At 42.2% G+C, this 19,913-nt stretch overlaps 2 protein-coding genes across 5 annotated transcripts in view; one reads left to right on the top strand and one right to left on the bottom strand.

Annotated features, from left to right (window-relative positions):
• The window catches only part of CCDC25 (coiled-coil domain containing 25), a 40,753-nt gene extending 39,265 nt beyond the window's left edge, over positions 1-1,488 (bottom strand). For all 4 annotated transcript variants that reach the window (XM_070415544.1, XM_070415548.1, XM_070415545.1 and 1 more), the window contains exon 1: positions 1,373-1,488. In XM_070415544.1, coding sequence (XP_070271645.1) covers positions 1,373-1,397 — 25 coding nt within the window. In that variant the 5' untranslated portion in view covers positions 1,398-1,488. The remainder of the gene's footprint in view (positions 1-1,372) is intronic.
• Positions 1,489-3,897: 2,409 nt separating this feature from the next.
• Positions 3,898-19,913, top strand: part of ESCO2 (establishment of sister chromatid cohesion N-acetyltransferase 2) — a 30,517-nt gene continuing 14,501 nt past the window's right edge. The window contains exons 1-7 of the mRNA XM_070415543.1: positions 3,898-3,935; positions 5,279-5,347; positions 6,466-7,297; positions 9,768-9,867; positions 12,415-12,472; positions 15,867-15,993; positions 17,950-18,081. Coding sequence (XP_070271644.1) covers positions 5,295-5,347; positions 6,466-7,297; positions 9,768-9,867; positions 12,415-12,472; positions 15,867-15,993; positions 17,950-18,081 — 1,302 coding nt within the window. The 5' untranslated portion in view covers positions 3,898-3,935; positions 5,279-5,294. The remainder of the gene's footprint in view (positions 3,936-5,278; positions 5,348-6,465; positions 7,298-9,767; positions 9,868-12,414; positions 12,473-15,866; positions 15,994-17,949; positions 18,082-19,913) is intronic.

Genomic DNA, 19,913 nt, shown 5'->3' with positions numbered 1-19,913 from the left:
AAGAGATGCTCAAGTGATCTTATGACAGAGGGAGCAAAACAGAACAGAGGAAGGATTGAAAATGCTCTCAGGGGCCTATAATGATTTTTTTTTCAGGCTAGTTTGAATTTTGTGTGTAGTGATTTTAATATGGGTACGACAAACCAATTCTACAGGGGCAGAGAAATAGCATATGGCAGGCACACTGTGGAAGTCTAAACTATTGTACTGAGAAAAATAACTGGGATGTGACAGTGTAATTGAATAGGTTGGGTCTGTGAGTTACAACTTCTCTGGACCTCAATGTTCTCATCTCTAAAGAGAAAAGTACAAAACGCCATGTACCCATTAAAAAAAAAAAAAAGAGGGCCACAGAAACAGCATGGAGCTCACCTTTAACAAGCAAGCACAGTCAGCAGCAACAGCAAAGTGTGCTATTGTTAAGTAAAAACATTACATTCATTTACCCAACAAGCCATCTACTAAGTAACTATTATGAGCCAGGCATAGACTATGCTAGGGAAGCAGGAGAGAGAGATCTTGTCCCTGCCTTCCGGGCGTTAACACTCTAGCTGAGCAGACGGCGTTTAATACCCCAAGTACAATGCCAAAGGCATACACGGAGGGTTAAGGGGGACCCCGAAGAGGTATATCGAAGCAATGCCTGGGTGGGAGCTGGGGGGAGGGGGGGGGGCACTTGAAAAAGGTAAGCCAGAGCTGTCTGAAGGGTGAAGTAGTTAACTGAGCACTGATTTTAACAGAGGGAACCCCATAAGCCGAGAAACGAAGCCTAGACACAGCACTGAATGCCAACAACAAATCAGAACCATCATCATATGTCACTTTCCAAGATCTGGGACGTCAGTTCTGCCCAGCGAGTGGCTGTATTACCATCCTAGGGTCTTTCCATTGCTCTCCGTTGCATCCCAGACCCTGCAACTCTTTTCCTAGGAGGTCAGGGCGTACTTGCCATAAGGCAGAGTTGCTGGCAAGTGCCTCCCTTTTCTTTTTTAAAATCAAAGTGCATAATGGCCAGGGCACAGCCAGACTAAAGGCCACGGGTAGTGGTGGTGGTAGTGGGTCTTGAAATGAGGTGTAAAGCCCCCAATTCCAGGTAACGACGGGAGGTCATCCCGAGAACACTCCGGGTGCGAAGACCGTAGGGGGGTGCGGGGGTGCGGGGAGTCCCTCCGCGCCCCCCAGGCCCTGGGGAGGGGGCACTCGGAGGGAGACCACAAGGATGAACAGCACAGGGGACCGGGAGGGCGCGGGCAGAGGCAGCCAACGCGGAGGAGGCGCTTTCCAACGAGGTCCAAGCTCCCGACGGCCGGGGGTCCCGGCTTCGGGAACACCCCGTGCAGCAGGGGCCCCGGAGCTCGCGGCGCCCACTCACCGCTGCTGGTGAAGTAGAACACCATGATCGCGGCGGCGCGGCGGCGCGGCGACTCCAGCGCGGAGCAGCACCACCCAGTTCTCGAAGCTCCGGATACCAGACGCCGAGGCCGCCGGTTCCCTGGAGCCTCTGCGCGCACTTCCGGCGGACGCTGGGTCGCGTCATAACGCAGGCTCGGGGCGCCATTTTTGATCCTGGCGCGGAGGAGGGCGTTGGGCGGGGCTGGAGTGCTTCCGGGCCCAGAGGATGGTGCCAGGGCAACTGGTGGTTGGGAAATATAGCGGGAAACGACATCTTTTTTTTTTTTTTTTTTTTTTAAATATTTTATTGATTTTTTACAGAGAGGAAGGGAGAGAGATAGAGAGTTAGAAACATCGATGAGAGAGAAACATCAATCAGCTGCCTCTTGCACACCTCCTACTGGGGATGTGCCCGCAACCCAGGTACATGCCCTTGACCGGAATCGAACCTGGGACCTTTCAGTCCGCAGGCCGACGCTCTATCCACTGAGCCAAACCGGTTTCGGCGGGAAACGACATCTTTTATATTTTCTTCTTCTTCTTTTAAATTGAATGTATTGGGGCAACGCTGGTTAATAAAATTATATGGGTTTCAGGTGTATAAATGTATAATATACATCATCTGTATATTGTACTGTGTGCGCACCATCCCAAGTCAAGTCTCCATCACTGTTTATCCCCCCTGTATCCTCTTTTACCGACCCCCAACCTTCTGGAAAGGCCACCATCTTAAAAGAAAAATGTCATTAGCTGACTTTATTTTCAGAGCCTTCACCCAGTGGTCGGTTAAGTCCTGAGGCTTATCAATTGGTTTTATCTGCTTCCCACCCCCACCCCCGGACTCCACGTGGGCTCCCAGAGGAGCAGAAACTGCCTTCTTCACAGCTGGGCGTTCACTCCACCAATCGCGGTACTTGACACTTCCTTAGTTCATTAAGTTTTTTTTTTTTTAATATATTTTATTGATTTTTTACAGAGAGGAAGGGAGAGAGATAGAGAGTTAGAAACATCGATGAGAGAGAAACATCGATCAGCTGCCTCCTGCACATCTCCCACTGGGGATGTGGCCGCAACCCAGATACATGCCCTTGACCGGAATCGAACCTGGGACCCTTCAGTCCGCAGGCCGAGGCTCCATCCACTGAGCCAAACCGGTTTTGGCAGTTCATTAAGTTTTGAATGAATCCAAATTCCTTCACTATTGTCATTCTAGCTCCACCACTTGTAAGGCATACCTTTGGATATATTCTGTGCTTCACTTACTTCACCTGCAAATGTAGATGATATAGATAGTGGAGCAGCTAATTCATAGATTATTTTGCTAGGGTTAAATACATTCATGGGAGGAAAGGGTTAGAATATATCACTCAAGTGAGTTGTTAATATTCCCCATAGACAATATGCCTCTTGGATTGGGACTATGACTGTTCTGCCTTTAAGATCCACCAACTTCCCAAGTTGGTTTGACTTGGTGGATAGAGTATTGGCCTGCAGACTGAAGGGTCCCAGGTTCGATTCCCAGTTAGGGCACATGCCAGGGTTGCCAACTTGATGTGCAGGAGGCTGCCAATCAATGATTCTCTCTCATCAATGATGTTTATATCTCTCTGGCCCTTCCTCTCTGAAATCAATAAAAATATATATTTTTTAAAAATTGACCAACTGTTACCTGTGAGATGGGGCAAATTCCAAACCTGTGAACCTCAGATCACTTCCTGCTATAAATTGGTAATGATTTTACTCCGGCAAAGCTATTACTCTTATTTCATCCTTAAGTTAAATTTATTTAGAACTAAAAATGTTCCAGAGACAGTACCAGGAGCTGGTAACACAAAGATTAAAGTAATAGCTAACAACTAATGACTGTGTTAGGAACATTTGAGCTCCCCAAAGCAAGAACCTAGTTATATCCTATAAATAGTAATTGTTTTCAGGTCCTCTCTAAAATGGGAATGATAATACATATCTCATAGATTGTGATGTGGAGTAAATAAAACACGTAAAGCGTGCAAGAATGTCTGGCACATACCAGATACTAGTGCCGTGATTTAATTTTTTAAATTTAACCTGAAAAGTAAAAAAAAAATTGCTAGAAACCTAATCTATTACTAATAAAAAATATTTAACTAACGCTAAGGCTTCAAATTTGAAATATAAGTGCCTCGAGAATATCGAAAAGGCTACTTCACAAAAACAACACCAAGGATGTTGAAAAGGTCGCCTTTATTTTACGGGAAAACTACAATTCCCAGAATGCACCTAAACAAGTCCTGAGGCGTAGGACCCGGCGTGGCCGAAAGGGATTGTGGGTGGCTTTCGGGGAGAGGCTTTCGCCTCCCAAGGGCGGGAGAGTCTTGGAGACCGCCTTTAGGTGGGTGGGGCAATAACTAGAGTACGACCAATCACCGGGTCAGCTTCTGGAAACTCCGAGAAGCGGCGAATCAGAACGCAGCAGCTTCAGCCTTGCCTGGCGCGGGACAATTTGAATACAGTGGCGGAGCATCTGGCTCGGCTGAGGAGAGCTCGGCAGCCCTGAGGTGCAGGTAATTGCCGCGGAGGGCTGCGGCTGGGGTGGGACGCGGAGGACTGGAGATTCTATAGAACGTGGTGGGGCTGAATGTCAAGGAGTCAAAGAACTTTTCCTCTGGGCTTGGCGCGTCGCGGCTCGAGACCGAAGCCACCAACCGGTTCTCCACACTTCCAGGTCACCGGGTTTCCGCCTTCCCCTACGCCGGAGTTTTCTTGTCTTTTTGCCCCGAAAGGCATTCTTTTCCTCATTCAGTCTTACAGGGGTCTTCCCTGAAGCCGCAGCTAGACATTAGTTCCCAGAGGCCCTGGTCTTTCTGTTTAACTTTTGAAATCACGCTTGTGTCATTTTTAAAAATATACCTGCTCCGAAGGAAGGGCAAGAGGAAACTTTCGCTGAGCAACATGTCATCTGCTCGAGAGTTAAGTTGCATGATTGTTTATTTTCAGCCGCCTTAGAAGGTCAGGGTGTTTTATGAAAGGAAACTGGCGGCCCTAGCCGGCTTGCTCACTGTTGAGAGCGTCGGCCTGCGTGCTGCAGGGGCTCAGTTCTCGGGCTCTGTTCCCGTCAAGGGCATGCATGTTGGTTCCTGGCTCGTGCCCTCCCGTGGGGGCGTGTTGGGGAGGCAGCCGGGCGATGTGTCTCTCTCACACGGATGTTTCTCTCTGTCTCCCCACCTCCCTTTCATTTTAATGATAAAAAAAATATATCCTCGGGTGGGGATTAACAACAACAAATAAAATGGTGACAAGAATAAAATGAAAAGAGAACAAGCGGCTTGGTCAGGGATCCTCGGCTGGTAAAATAGGAGGGGATTATGCTTTCCCCGTTGTCTTGCTGGACTCTGATGCAAATGGGAAACGAGTCAGTGGGTGTACAGGCTACTGAGAAACAGTTACATCAACAAGAAGATGTGTTAGATGGAATGTGAAGGAAGCATCGATGCGATGGGAGCATAGGGCAGCATCGGCTGGTAACAGTGGCAGGGGCGGGGTTGAGGGCAACGGCAGGAAGGCGGTCCAGATGAAAAGTGTTTACACTCGGTAGGAGTTCATCAGGCTAATTAAAAGAGAAAGTGTGCCCTGAAATGGGGTAAAAAATACTTCCTTCCTGGTAGGGTCATTTCCCTGCTTGTATTTCCTGTTCGAATTACTACTGTGATGTAGTCTTTTTCCTTTTCTTTTTTGTATTTTTTAAATCTTTATTAAAGTGATTTGCTTTAAAAATTATCCTTTTCTTGGATCTCTGAACCATTACCCATCTGAAAGTTTTTTCAGACTTCTAAGATATAATTTCGGTATACTGGTTTTTATGCACATTGGATGAGTTTGGTAATTATAATTGTCTTGTTGCTTTTAGGGCTTCAGGTAAGAAGATGTCAGCTTTTACTCCAAGGAAAAGGAAGCAGAATTCTTTGAACTGTGACAGGTGAGTCTCATCCTATGGGTAGAAATTCAGAAAAGAAGAATTCACCTTTGGGCTTTCTTACCTTCTCTTAAAATTCCCATCCTTTCACTGGCCTACTCCTTGTGGCTATAGTAATATTTTATATTCTAATTCTAGTCTGGAAATACTGTAAGCTTTTATAATTAACTAGAGGTCCGGTGCACAAAATTTGGCACTCGAGGAGTCCCTCAGCCTGGCCTGTGCCCTCTTGCAGTCAGGAGCCCTCAGGGGATGTCCATCTACTGGCTTAGGCCTGCCTCTCTGTGGGGGGCGGGTCGGACACCCTTAGCACTGCCATGGAGGTGGGAGTCTCCACCAACTGCTGCTGCGCTCACCAGCTGTGAGCCCGGCTCAGGGCTTCTGGCTGAGCGGTGCTCCCCCTGTGGGAACGCACTGACCTCTCCAGGGGCCAGTTCCTGCATTGAGCATCTGCCCCCTGGTGGTCTTTGTGTCATAGCGACCGGTCATTCCACCGTTCGGTAGATTTGCATATTAGCCTTTTATTATATAGGATTATTTAATGCTTTTGCCAAGGAATCAGAGAAAGAGCTGTTTCTCTGTGGCTTTGAAATGTATGTCAAATCTTTCATTATCTTGCTCCTTTCTACTCTCGTATGTAATACTTAACATAGCATTTTGCATACAATAGATACTTGTTTATAAGTAATCCTACTTAGTACTTACTACATGTCATACCATATATAAATTACTCCCCACAGAACAGTCCCTAATTACATAGAATTAATCATTTTAGGGGACTTATAGCCACTCAAGCAAAGTATATGGGCTATAATTTTTATATGGCCAGGACTTTGAAATAGGTTTTAAAACATTCACTTATCTCAAAGCTTCTTTGTAAACTGTTTTCACAAACACTGTCTTTTGAAAAATATTTGAATGCTTTGTTTGGTAAAAACAATTTGAGAATCCTACTGTTAAAACTAATAAATAATGTGTGTGAATGGATGTTTGGTGGAGAGGGTGTATTGTTTTGTAGTGTGACCTTTGGGTAGAATTGTTTATTACTTAGCGGTAGATTGGCATTAAAAATTGAAGCAAAATAACAGTTCTTATCAATGGACTTTGTTTTTTTTTCATAGCCTATTATCTGACATTCCGTCAAAGAAATTAATTTTGGATTTTACTGAAAATATATTTTCATCACCTAATAAAAAATACATTTGCCAAAGTAATGAAGAAAATGTGCATTGCTCTCAACAAGGCCATTTCACTTCAAGTCTGCTCAAAACAACTAAAAAAGATAGATTACCATCAGCAAATCAAGGTTCACCTTTTAAATCTTGTGTGTCTACTGTATCCTTTTACAACAAAAATACTAGTAAGTGTTACCTCAATCCATTGGAGAGAAAGATGATAAAAGAGAGTAGATCCATTTGTCTAAAAACTAATAATGAAGATACATCTTTTCCCAGTGTGACAGAAAAAAAGCAAGAAAAACCAATCTGCTCCAAGAAGATGAAGAAAAAACCACAGAAGAGTTTAACTGCTAAGTGTCAACCAAGTTATAAGTGCAACAAGCCTATATCAAAGAATTCTAAAAATTCCAAGCAAAATCGAGTGGCCTACAAACCAATTGTAGAGAAAGAGAATAGTTGTTATTCAGCTGAAAATAATTTAAATGCTCCTCGAGTTCTAAGCCAAAAAGTCAAACCACAAGTAACACTCCAGGGTGGAGCAGCATTTTTTGTTAGGAAAAAATCCTCTCTTAGAAAATTGTCTCTGGAAAACAAGCCATTACTGGGACTCAACCAAGAGAATAAATCAGAAGTGATTAAAGATTCTGATGTAGAGACTGTCAATGAAAGAAAAAGTTTTAAGACAAGGCAAGTGCCAAAGTGCCTGTTGCTAGAAAAGGAACTGAACATTGAGCTGCTGGGTATAAGAAATAAAAATGAAGAGAAATTAATAAAGGTAAAGAAAACTAAACATTTTAAAAACTAACAAAACTACATACATATAACAAAACTTCAGTATACATTCTATATATGTAACATAATTGAACAAAATGTTATCTTCTTTGCAGTCTGGAGGACTGCTTTTATGAAACCAAATAGTATAGTTTAATCACTAAAGAATTTAGAGGCAGGATGGAAAGACAGGACATTTCTCCCTTTTTGGCTTAAGGAAGCCTACCAACATTTCCTTGGCATTAAGGTATACATTTTATTAAATTTCCTCATGATGAAACTAAAGTCCAGAGAAGCTTAACATCTTTTATTTGATAGTGTTTTTAGAAAGTAGAAATAACAAAATTCATGTAGTAGGTTTCCAGAGTATGAGCATATGGTTTTTGTTTTAGCTTATTATTTAAAGTACTAGATTCTAGAAAATTTAGAGATCACAGAAGATGATCTCTTGGAGATGATCACTGTTAACATATAGCTAGTTGGATTTTTGTTTATTTTATGTAGTGTGTTTTCATGGTTGCCATTCTATGCTTTTTGATCTTGCTCATGAATTTAACACAGCTAGCCCAGACTAGTGTTGTCTGATAGAAATAGAATACCAGCTGCATGTAATTTAAAATTTTTTATGGCCACATTAAAAAGTTTTTTAAAAAAATGTTTAGCCTAATATATATAGGTATGTGTATATATATATTTTTTAATATAATTTTATTGATTTATATATAGGTATGTGTATATATATATATTTTTTAAATATATTTTTATTGATTTTAGAGAGGAAGGGAGAGGAAGAAAGGGATAGAAACATTAATGATGAGAGAATCATTGATTGGCTGCTTCCTGCACACCCACTTTTGGGGATCAAGCCCTCAACCCAGGCACCCTGATCTGGTTCAACCACTGAGCCACAACAGCCAGGCCAAAAACCTATATCTTGATGGGGGTTTTGAGTTTAAGTTACATAGGTATATAAGTTTACCAAAACTCATCAAACTGTATACTTTATATCTGTGCACTTCACTGTATATAAATAAAGTGCCTAAATTTTTAAGAATTGGGGGGACCGTTCAAACTAAAATTAATTCTCAATCCAGCAAAACAAAGTGGAGCACCCAGTCATCTCCTAGTTAGTATTCTCTGTATCTGTTTGGTAGAGTGACATGACATATTCTCTGGATGCTCTTTTCTGCTTTATTTTCTGAGCATCATTTTAAGGGGCTGGATATTGGATTCTATCTAGTTGTCATCAGTAGCTGCATCTTAAATTTGTGGAACTAGGCTCTCCTCTCTTAGGATTTTGCTAAATACCCACTAGTAGTGTTCATTTCTACTAGCTAGGGGTGAATCCTGCTTTTCTTATTGGGTTAAAACCTTTCACCAACTCATTATGGAGCCCTACAAAATGGCAAATTGATGGATTGTCCCATCTCTACTGTGATATTATGGTCTTGTAAAGCAGTTCTACTTTAAGCAAAAGGTTTTTTTCCTTTTCCCCAAACTATATATTTTCTAAGTCTCACCAAACTATAGTGTTAGTAAAATTTGTCAGAATTTTTTTCTAATTTGCTTTTTCCACTTCCTAGCTCCTGCCCAAAAAGTGGACTTAGAAGCCTCCCTAACTATTCCAGAATGTTCTTTTTCTTTCGTTTGCTGCCTGTTTTTAAACCTTATGACAAAAGGTCCCTTTCCAGTTTGGTGGCTACTGGGGAAATTTGCCATTTTCACTAATTTTTGTTTTTGTTCAATTACAGAAAGGATGTTCAATAAGCTTAAGTCTGCCATCTTTTCCAGAATTATAATACATTTTTGATAGGATGACAAATTACAGACTTGTCTTTTAACTTTTTTTTTTTAATTGATTTTAGAGAGAGAGAGAGGGAGAGAGAGAAACATCATTGAGAGAGAAAATATCAATTGGCTACCTCCCGCATGCCCCCATCCTGGGCATGTGCTCTGACTGGGAATCCAACTGGCAACCTCTCAGTGCATGGAATGATGCTCAACTAACTGAGCCACACCGGCCCAGGCCACACTGTCTTTTAAAAGGTTATGTAGCCCTGACCGGTTTGGCTCAGTGGATGGAGCGTCGGCCTGTGGACCGAGGGGTCCTGGGTTCGGTTCTGGTCAGGGGCATGTACCTTGGTTGCGGGCATGTCCCCAGTGGGGGGTGTGCAGGAGGCAGCTGATTGATGTTCCTCTCTCATCGATGTTTCTGGCTCTCTATCCCTCTCCCTTCCTTGCTGTAAAAAAATCAATAAAATATAAAAAATAATAATAAAAAAAATAAATAAAAGGTTATGTACACTTAGTAAGTATACAGGAAATTCTCCTGAAAATTGAGAATTCAAAATCATGTTATAAAGTAATTTATAATAAACTAGATATTTTGTTTTAAAAACATCTATTGGAATTCATTCAATAAGTGGAAAATGATTAAGAATTACAAGTTTTCTTAAATTTTACCTATTCATTAGCTCCAGGATTCATCAAGTGGAGTAGTTTCTTCAAGGGAGTATAAACCTGAAGAAAATAAGTGTTATTCTTCAGGAGATTCTCACAGTGAAAACAAGGCAGGTAAGAGAAAACGTCTCTTCTCAAAATGAGTTTATTAACTAATGATAATGCTTCATTACATGTATCAATATAAAATCATATACAATAATGTTTTGGTTTTTTTATATATATATCAGTATGTGTGCCTGCGTTTGTATCTTTGTGTTTATTTTGGTGACACTATTTTGTGTGATAAGCAATGCAGTGCATTTTGTTTGGGGGTTTGTTTGTTGTTTTGTTTTCTAATGCAGTGCATTTTAAAAAGGAGGAGACAAGAAGGCCTTACGACTGGAACTTAAGACAAAATATTGATGTTTAATTGGTCTATGGCAGTGGTGGGCAACCCCTGGCATGCGTGCCAAACATGGCACGCCAGTAACTTTTGCTGGCATGCGAAACCCTCTCATATAATCTTCCATTTACAATTTTTTTCTTAATATCAACTTTCTTATTTTTCAGGTAAATTCAGTGTAGGTGCATCTTAGATAAATAAATAATTTTACATAACATGTATACATTAAAAAAATAAATGTATTTTTCATCATCATATACTGTGTTTTTGTCACTTGAATGAATTTTATTATTTCTTCAAGGTTCTTCACATACGTACACCTTAAGAGATATCAAGTAGGCGTAACATGTTCTCAAAAAATTAGGGTTGGCACGCAGAAGAATTTTGAGTCAGAGATTTTGCTGGTTTTGGCATGCACTCACAAAAAGGTTGCCCACCCCTGGTCTATGGGATGTGGCCAAGTTACTTTAAACACCTTAGAGCTAGGTGTTCTCATACCTACCCTACCTACCTTTTATCCTGTTAAATAATAGGAAAGACTAAAAACAATTTATGTTATAGATTTGATCAAAGCCCAGATATAAGTGGAATTTACTAAACCATGGAAAGGACACTGAATCGAGCATCAGGAACCTTGAGATTTTGTCTAGGTCTGCCACTAATTAACTGTGTGATCTAGAGAAGAGATCTCTGAAGTAAGGGGTTAGTCGTAATTTGTAAATTCCTCTTCATTCTGAAATTCTGTTATTAACTTATAGTGTCATTGTTCAATTAAATAGTGTTTATTAAATTATGAATTTATAAAGAGGTTAATTAACATTTTATTTACAGATTCTTGATTACTTCATTGGTTATACCTATAAATTTGGGGAATTAAATTCTAGGAGTAGACATACTGACTATATGGTGAGAAACTAGCTCATAGGAAGAAAACAAAAAAAATATAAAAACTAAAAGCATAATCTGGAACAATAACCCTTATAAGGATCTAATTTTATTTATATATAAACTTTAGGCCCAGTGCACAGATTCTTGCACCGGTGGGGTCCCTCAGCCTGGCCTGTGGGGATTGGGCTGAAACCAGCTCTCCAACATCTCCAGAGGGATCCCAGATTGCGAGAGGGCGCAGGCCAGGCTGAGGGACCCCACCTGATCATGATCAGGGCCAGGGAAGGACCACAGGAGGGCTCCAGGGTGTGTCTGGCCGTCACGCCCAGTCCCGATCAGCTGGACCCCAGCAGCAAGCTAACCTACCAGTCAGAGTGTCTACCCCCTGTTGGTCAGTTTGGGTCATAGCGACTGGTCGAATGGTGGAATGGTCAGACACTTAGCATATTAGGCTTTTATTATATAGGATATAATTTTATAAATACCTATTTCTATAAATATTTGTATATAATGATTGTTCATAATGGTAATAGCTAATATTACTGGATGCTGAATATGTACCAGGCAGTGCTAAGTATTTAGTATGCATTATGTTTTACCAGGGTTGTGTTATCACTGATACAATGGAACATGTAACAGAAAAATAATGGCTTTCTATTTACAGTAGTTATAAAATTCTTTTGTGTTTATTTCCCATGTATGTCTTTGTTGAACTCTCTATTCAGATCTTTTGCCCATTTTGAATTGGACTATTTTCTTATTGTTGAGTTGTAAGAGGTTTTTTGTTTTTGTATTCTGGATACAAGTCCTCAATCAGAAATAGGATTTTCTCCCAGTCTGTGGCTTGTCCTTTCATTTTCTTAAATAATTTTTTTCAGAGCAAAATGTTTATATTTTATAAATTCCAACTTAATTTTTCTTTCATCTACTGTGTTTTTGTGTAAAAACTTAGCACTAAACCCAGGTTCATGCAGATTTTTCTCTTATGTTTTCTTCTAGAAGTTTTATAGTTTCACATTTTACATTTAAATATGTGATCCATTTTGAGAATGGGTATACTAGTATATGTAAGTTATAGTCATTTTTTTGCATATGGATGTTCAATTGTTCCAGCATTTGTTGACGATCCTTTCTCCATTAAAGTACCTTTGTCTTTTTGTAAGAAATCAGTTGATTTTATTTGCATAGGTTTGTTTTTAGGCTCTCTATTTTGTTCCATTGATCTATTTGTCTATCTTTTTGCCAATATCATACTGTCTTGATTGCTCTTACATCTTAACTTTTAAGTATTGTGAGTATTTTGGTTTTATAAGCCTTTAAAATCTTAAGATAAAAAGCTTTGCGTTTATTTTGTAATACAAATTATTGTCAACTTTTCCTTCTACCAGTTTCGTCTGAATCCATTGTCTATCCCATCTTCAGTGCATCTTCAGTCAATACAAAAAGGTAGGAATTGTTTTTATTTTAATGTTCTATGATTATTCAATTACGAAAGGCCTGGTGCACAAATTCATGCATGGTGGGGTCAGGCCGGCCCTCCCCGGGCTGGTTGGCCGCCATAGTGTGCGTCATAGCAACTAGTCCTTCCAGTTGTTCTGTCGTTCCATTCGCTTGGCTTTTATATATATAGATGAGTTCTATGGATCTCTTTTCTTTCTTGTACTATTTAATTTGGAGAGCAATTTTTCCTTTTCCACTAAGGAGAAATTAAGGATAGAAGATGAAATCATATCTTTTCATAGAAACTTCCTAAGAACCTGAGTTGAGAGAAGAAAAAAGATTTTTATGAGCTTGAGAGAAGAGAAAGGTCTTTATAATTGCTAACACTTTTATGTATAACCTGGCCCATAATAAGCAGTTTATATCCATTATCTCACTAAGTCCTCACAACAACCTGGAAGGAAGATAGCATTATCAATTCCATTTTTAGCTGAGGAAACTTAGTCATTCAGCCACAGTTACACAGCTATTAGGTGGCAGAGCCAGGACTAGAATCCACATCTGAATCAAAGTCCATTAGGCTATATTGCCTTCCCTGGGTGATACTATATTAGTAATGGTTAATGTTTAATGAGCATCTACAACCTTATGATGTAGGTACCATTATTATCTCCTTTTTATAGATGAGAAACTCAGGCAAGAGGAGTAAGTAATTTGCAGCAGCTTGATAAATTCCAGCTGAAGCTACCCCTCTACTGGTCAAAACTAAGAGTGGGATGTGGGGAGGCATGGATAGATGTGAGCATTGTAGGTGGAAAGTGCTAGAAAAGAAGTTTGTTATGGTCTGAACATCTTGCTAAGAAGCTTTGGTACTTCTCTTCCCATTTGATGATAAATAACTACAGGTATTGAGAAAGGCACTTCCTAGCTAAGTTCTCCTATCCTTAGGGGTTCCTCACCTTAAGTCACCTGAGAGATTGGGTTGGGTGGACAGCTTTCCCTCTTCAAGGCCATAGTCCTATTTTTTTCACACTTCCCTTTTCTCAACTATGTCTTCCTTCGTGACTGTTTCTTAAGCGTTGAAATCTATCACAATCAGCTGGTAAAGGTGTGTAAACTAATTTAATCTGGCATAGGGAGATATTAGGGTACTATTGGTCGAGTCATTTGAAATAGCTCTTTATGTAGGACCCAAAAGGTCAAATATCATCAGTTTCTTGTGGTTTAATCTATTACTTTAGGTAGACTACAGATTCTCTGGTTCACAGTTTCACATTCATTTTTTGTTTGTTTACTCCTTTATTTGGTGAACACTTACAGAGTACTATGTTGTATTTTTAAAAAATATATATTTTATTGATTTTTTACAGAGAGGAAGGGTGAGGGATAGAGAGCTAGAAACATCGATGAGAGAGAAACATCGATCAGGCGCCTCCTGCACGCCCCCTACTGGGGACGTGCCCGAAACCTAGGTACATGCCCTTGACCGGAACCGAGCCTGGGACCCTTGAGTCCACAGGCCTACGCTCCATCCACTGAGCCAAACCGGTTCTGGCAATGTTGTATTGAACTATACTGAGTTTTTAGAGCTGTGAAGATAAATAGTACATGGTCCTGCTATGATTAGAGGAGGATAGGCATTTAAATGAGCACATATAATAAAGTGTTAAAATTGCTAAGATAGAAGTAAAGAGATTGCATCATGCATGCTAGGATGGGAAACACTGAGTCACCTTAGCAAAGGTTGCATAAAGAAGAGGGAGTCAACAGCCTAGCTCAGTGGTCGGCAAACTCATTAGTCAACAGAGCCAAATATCAACAGTACAACGATTGAAATTTCTTTTGAGAGCCAAATTTTTTAAACTTAAACTATATAGGTAGGTACATTATTATTAACTTAATTAGGGTACTCCTAAGGCTTAGGAAGAGCCACACTCAAGGGGCCAAAGAGCCGCATGTGGCTCTCGAGCCGCAGTTTGCCGATCACCGATAGCTGAGTGTTTTCTATATTACAGGTATTTACCATTAATAGCTTGTCAAATAGTTTAAGGGCATTATATCCAGCATTTAAGTGGAATAATGCAGCTCTCATATAGTGTGCTTAGTGAAACATTTTTTTAGTTGTGTGTGTGTATGTCTCTGTTGGTCATGATGTAAAATATAATTCCTACCATAGGTTTGTGAAGTCACTTTGAAAGCCATTCTAATTAAAAGATCACAAAATAGTTTGGCTTAGCTTAAAGCATTAGATCAGTGGTTCTCAACCTTGGCTGCACATTAGAATCACCTGGGAATCTTTTTAAAATCCTGATTTCTGGGCCTCATCCTCCGGAAATTCTGTTTCTTTGTTACTAATGTTGTGGCCCACCCCATAACAAATTGTTCCCTGCCCTCTCCTGTATCTCTCCGCCTCCTGTAGGACATGTTGTGCAGCCAAGGTTGAGAACCACTGCATTAGACAGTTTTTTCCCCCAGTGTTTTCTTATCAGGTATTTTTTCTGTTTGAATCTCTTGCTTTAGGCACTTGGTTTGTTTCCTTGCCTATTTTCTCTTACCTCTACTCTAAGGCAAGGGTTACCAACTCAAATGCCTACAGAGACAGCCAGGCTGGGTGGAGACTAGAGACAACTGGAGAATGCATGCCCCATCTAAAAGAGCATGTGCTGTGTAGATTGATCTAGTAGGTTCTTTGAAGAAATAGAGGTCTAGAGATCTTATAAGTGTCTCGTACAATGCTGGAAATATATATTTTCAAGTGAAATCTCTAGATTTTTAAAATATTGGTAGCTCATCCAAAGCTTTCAACACCATGGGAGTCATTCAAAACATATCTGCTAGCTGACTTTAGCCTGTGGCGGGGGCTTCAATCTGCAACCTCTAACATTGTTTCCTAATGGGAAAAAGTTTCCTCAACATCTAGGAATTTGAGAACAAGTGCATGTATTAGCCTCAACCACTGCCCAAGTAAAAAGATGTTTATATGCTGATGGCTAACTTCCTGTGGACCTACCCATAAGCTTTAATATTAGAGCATACTTATTTGTGTGGTATTCCAGGAATTTCTATAGACCTACATGATTAAATATCCTAAGGCTTGATAAAGCAAACAAAAGATTATTTTTTACAAGTGAAATCAAGTTACTAAGGGATCCTGCATATGTACATCTGATACAATAGATGAAAGTTCCTTGTGTTTGTAGTTATAAGATGAGGATTTAAGTTCCCATCATTCTTTACTAGTTACTTTACCCTGAGTAAATTACCAATCCTCTCTGAGTGGTTCCGAGGTTTCTCATTGTTTCTGGTATTATTACTTTATCAAGTTATTGTCTATAAAAAGCACTAAAAATTGTCAGGTGCTCTGCAGATTAAATAATGTTTATCAACTTTCTATTTTAAGATCTCTAGTTGGAGAACAGCCTTCTGTGGCATCCATCACACCTACTAACTTTTTGAAACAGACCAATACACAGAAAAGTATTAATGCCAGAGATGCAAACAAAGAAACGAAAAACCAGCTCATCATTGTGAGTAGATTGAAAACAAAGCCCCTCCTGTACGGACAGAACCTGTTGTCTTAGCATAGTTAATATGGGTTATAGATATTCTGAGTTTGTAAATGCCAGCTTTGTTGTAGTGGCAGCACTTAAAGCTAGTCAAGTATATTTTCAAATGGATAGTGTTGGGCGAAGCTAGTAATTTAGCAGAATGCTGATGAGTGAGTTGTCTTCAGATTAGGAAGATTATTGTTGATGAGCAAAAGATTTAATGAGAATAGCTACATTGTACTGGACCTGGGTTTGGCAAATTGTGACCACGGGCCAAATCTGGACCATGGCCTTTGAGCTTCAAGTGGCTTTTACATTTTTAAAAGGTTGGGGAAAGGAGAAGAATATGTGACAAATCATGTGTGGTTTGCAAAGCATAAAATAATTACTATCTGGCTTCTTTGCAAAAAAGTTTGCCAGCTCCTGTATTAGACTGTTCAGAACCTAGTGTTTTCAGTAGCATTAAGCAAGGCCTTATTAGATAGAATGCAGATTCATTAATGAGCCATGACATTGAATATTCCTGACTTCCCTATATTTGTTCATTTATTTGTGCTTTCCCTTAACTATTATGTATTATATTTATTTTTATCAACTCCTGGGGCAAAGAATTTTTATATTCCTAAACATTTAAGGAAAAAAATACATAAGGAATATAGAATTCCTAAAATTCTTGCCCTTCCTCTTTGAAATAAGGTTTTTAGGTTCCTATTTAAGAGCTTAATAAAGAAGTTTCCATTATTCATTTTAGCTATAAATTTTATGATTTAATCTTTTACTTCTTAGAACTATGGATCTATCTAGCTAAAGAATCTTGATTTTTTTCTTTCGTTTGAATCTTGATTTTTAAAAATATGTATATTTTTATTGATTTCAGAGAGGAAGGAAAGAGAGAGAAACATCAATGATGAGAATCATTGATCGTCTGCCTCCTGCACGCCCCGCACACTGGTGTTCGAGCCTGCATTCCAGGCATGTACCCTGACCGGGAATCGAACCATGATCTCCTGGTCCATAGGTTGATGCTCAACCACTGAGCCACGCCAGCCGGGAGATTTTTTTTTTAACATTGTCCATTCCAAGAGATAATTCCATTTCTTTTATTAATTTACTAGGGCCCAGTGCACAAATTTGTGCACCTTGAAAGGAACTGTGGGTGGTGAGGCTGCGGTGGGCACAGGGGCAAGTCTTGGCCCATCCTCCAAGCCCCGGCCCGGCCCCTCCCACCATGGTCCCCAGTCCCCTGTCTGCCAGCAGCCCCACTCCTGCTGCCGCCATTCCCATGCGCTAATGGTGCCGGCCCCACTTGCACCCTCTGACAGTCCCACTTGCACCCTCTGACGGCTCAGAGAACAATTGGGGCCTATGCCATTGGTGGGTGTGAGTGGCGACTGCTGGCCCTGATTGCCCCTCAGGAGCAGGGGGTGGCAGAGAAGCCCTAAGGAGCAATCGGGGCCAGTAGCCGTTGCGCGCACCCACTGATAGTGCCAAGCAATCAGGGCCGGCGCCAGGCTTGCCCCGATGACAGCCACCAGCACCCCGCCTTGGTCTGGCGCCCCCACTCACTTGATCCACCATCCCACCATGGCCGACACCCGCCATGTTCCTAGCTCTGCCGCCTGCTGCTGATGCCCGCCATGTTCCGCATGCGCCCCCTGGTGGTCAGTGCATGTCTTAGTGACCGATTTTTCGGTTGTTCCACTGTTTGCTCTATTTGCATATTAGGGTTTTATATATATATATAGATTGCATTTTAAGGTCTTTTTCATTTTGTTTGGTGGGAGTGAGAAGGATATTATAACCAAACTTTCACTTAGTATTTCACTTGTGCAAACATAAAAGAAAAATAAGGAAAAAATTGAATGAGTGATTACATGTATTAAATGTAGATCTATTTGTGATATGTTTAGATGTGGCCTCCCCCTTCATTAACAGGACGCAGGTCAGAAACATTTTGGAGCCACCATGTGTAAGTCTTGTGGCATGATCTATACTGCCTCCAACCCTGAAGATGAACTGCAGCATGTTCAGCATCACCACAGATTTCTGGAGGGAATCAAATACACAGTAAGTCAAAAAATAGTCTTTCAATTTGTTCTAAAAGTAAAAGTGCTTTAAAAAATATATATGTATTTTTTTTGCTTAAATATTGAAACATCTGTATATCCATAAATATTTCATCAACTACAGTTTTGTTCTTTTTTTTTTTTTTTTTTTTTTTTTTTTTAATAATTTTTATTTCTTAAAGTAATACAAAGAGTATTACATATGTCTCCTTTTTCCCCCCCATGATATTCCCCCGGCCCCTCCCCCCCCCCCCCCCCGCACCGTGTCTTGTGTCCATTGGTTAATCTTATATGCATGCATATAAGTCCTTCAGTTGGTCTCTTAATCCCCCCCCCAACCCTCCCCAGGCTCCCCATTGTAGTTTAACATTCTGTTCAATGTTGCTCTGCTTCTGTATCTACACCTGTTCATCAGTCCATACTGGTCCCCTTTATTTGTCCCAACCTCACTGGAGTAGTCTCAACCTCACCAGGGCCGTCTGAGCCTCACCAGGGCCGTTTCAACCTCACCGGGGTCGTCCCTACCTCACGGGGGCCGTTTCAACCTGACCGGGGTTGTCCCTACCACGCCGGGGCCGTTTCGACCTGACTGGGGTCGTCCCTACCTCACGGGGGCTGTTTCAACCTCACCGGGGTCGTCCCTACCTCACGGGGGCCGTTTCAACCTGACCGGGGTTGTCCCTACCACGCCGGGGCCGTTTCGACCTGACTGGGGTCGTCCCTACCTCACGGGGGCTGTTTCAACCTCACCGGGGTCGTCCCTACCACACCGGGGCCGTTTCGACCTGACTGGGGTCGTCCCTACCTCACGGGGGCTGTTTCAACCTCACCGGGGTCGTCCCTACCACACCGGGGCCGTTTCGACCTGACTGGGGTCGTCCCTACCTCACGGGGGCCGTTTCAACCTCACCGGGGTTGTCCCTACCACACCGGGGCCGTTTCAACCTGACCGGGGTTGTCCCTACCACGCCGGGGCCGTTTCGACCTGACTGGGGTCGTCCCTACCTCACGGGGGCCGTTTCAACCTGACCGGGGTTGTCCCTACCACGCCGGGGCCGTTTCGACCTGACTGGGGTCGTCCCTACCTCACGGGGGCCGTTTCAACCTCACCGGGGTTGTCCCTACCACACCGGGGCTGTTTCAACCTGACCGGGGTTGTCCCTACCACACCGGGGCCGTTTCAACCTGACCGGGGTTGTCCCTACCACGCCGGGGCCGTTTCGACCTGACTGGGGTCGTCCCTACCTCACGGGGGCTGTTTCAACCTCACCGGGGTCGTCCCTACCTCACGGGGGCCGTTTCAACCTGACTGGGGTTGTCCCTACCACGCCGGGGCCGTTTCGACCTGACTGGGGTCGTCCCTACCTCACGGGGGCTGTTTCAACCTCACCGGGGTCGTCCCTACCTCACGGGGGCCGTTTCAACCTCACCGGGGTTGTCCCTACCACACCGGGGCCGTTTCAACCTGACCGGGGTTGTCCCTACCACGCCGGGGCCGTTTCGACCTGACTGGGGTCGTCCCTACCTCACGGGGGCTGTTTCAACCTCACCGGGGTCGTCCCTACCTCACGGGGGCCGTTTCAACCTGACTGGGGTTGTCCCTACCACGCCGGGGCCGTTTCGACCTGACTGGGGTCGTCCCTACCTCACGGGGGCTGTTTCAAGCTCACCGGGGTCGTCCCTACCTCACGGGGGCCGTTTCAACCTGACTGGGGTTGTCCCTACCACGCCGGGGCCGTTTCGACCTGACTGGGGTCGTCCCTACCTCACGGGGGCTGTTTCAACCTCACCGGGGTCGTCCCTACCACACCGGGGCCGTTTCGACCTGACTGG

The sequence above is a fragment of the Myotis yumanensis genome, unplaced genomic scaffold (assembly GCF_028538775.1).
Source record: "Myotis yumanensis isolate MYYU_CA2020_CCGP unplaced genomic scaffold, mMyoYum1.0.hap1 SCAF_5, whole genome shotgun sequence".
Taxonomy (NCBI): Eukaryota; Metazoa; Chordata; class Mammalia; order Chiroptera; family Vespertilionidae; genus Myotis; species Myotis yumanensis.
Note: the sequence above shows the minus strand (reverse complement) of the source record. Positions and strands in the feature narration are given on the sequence as shown.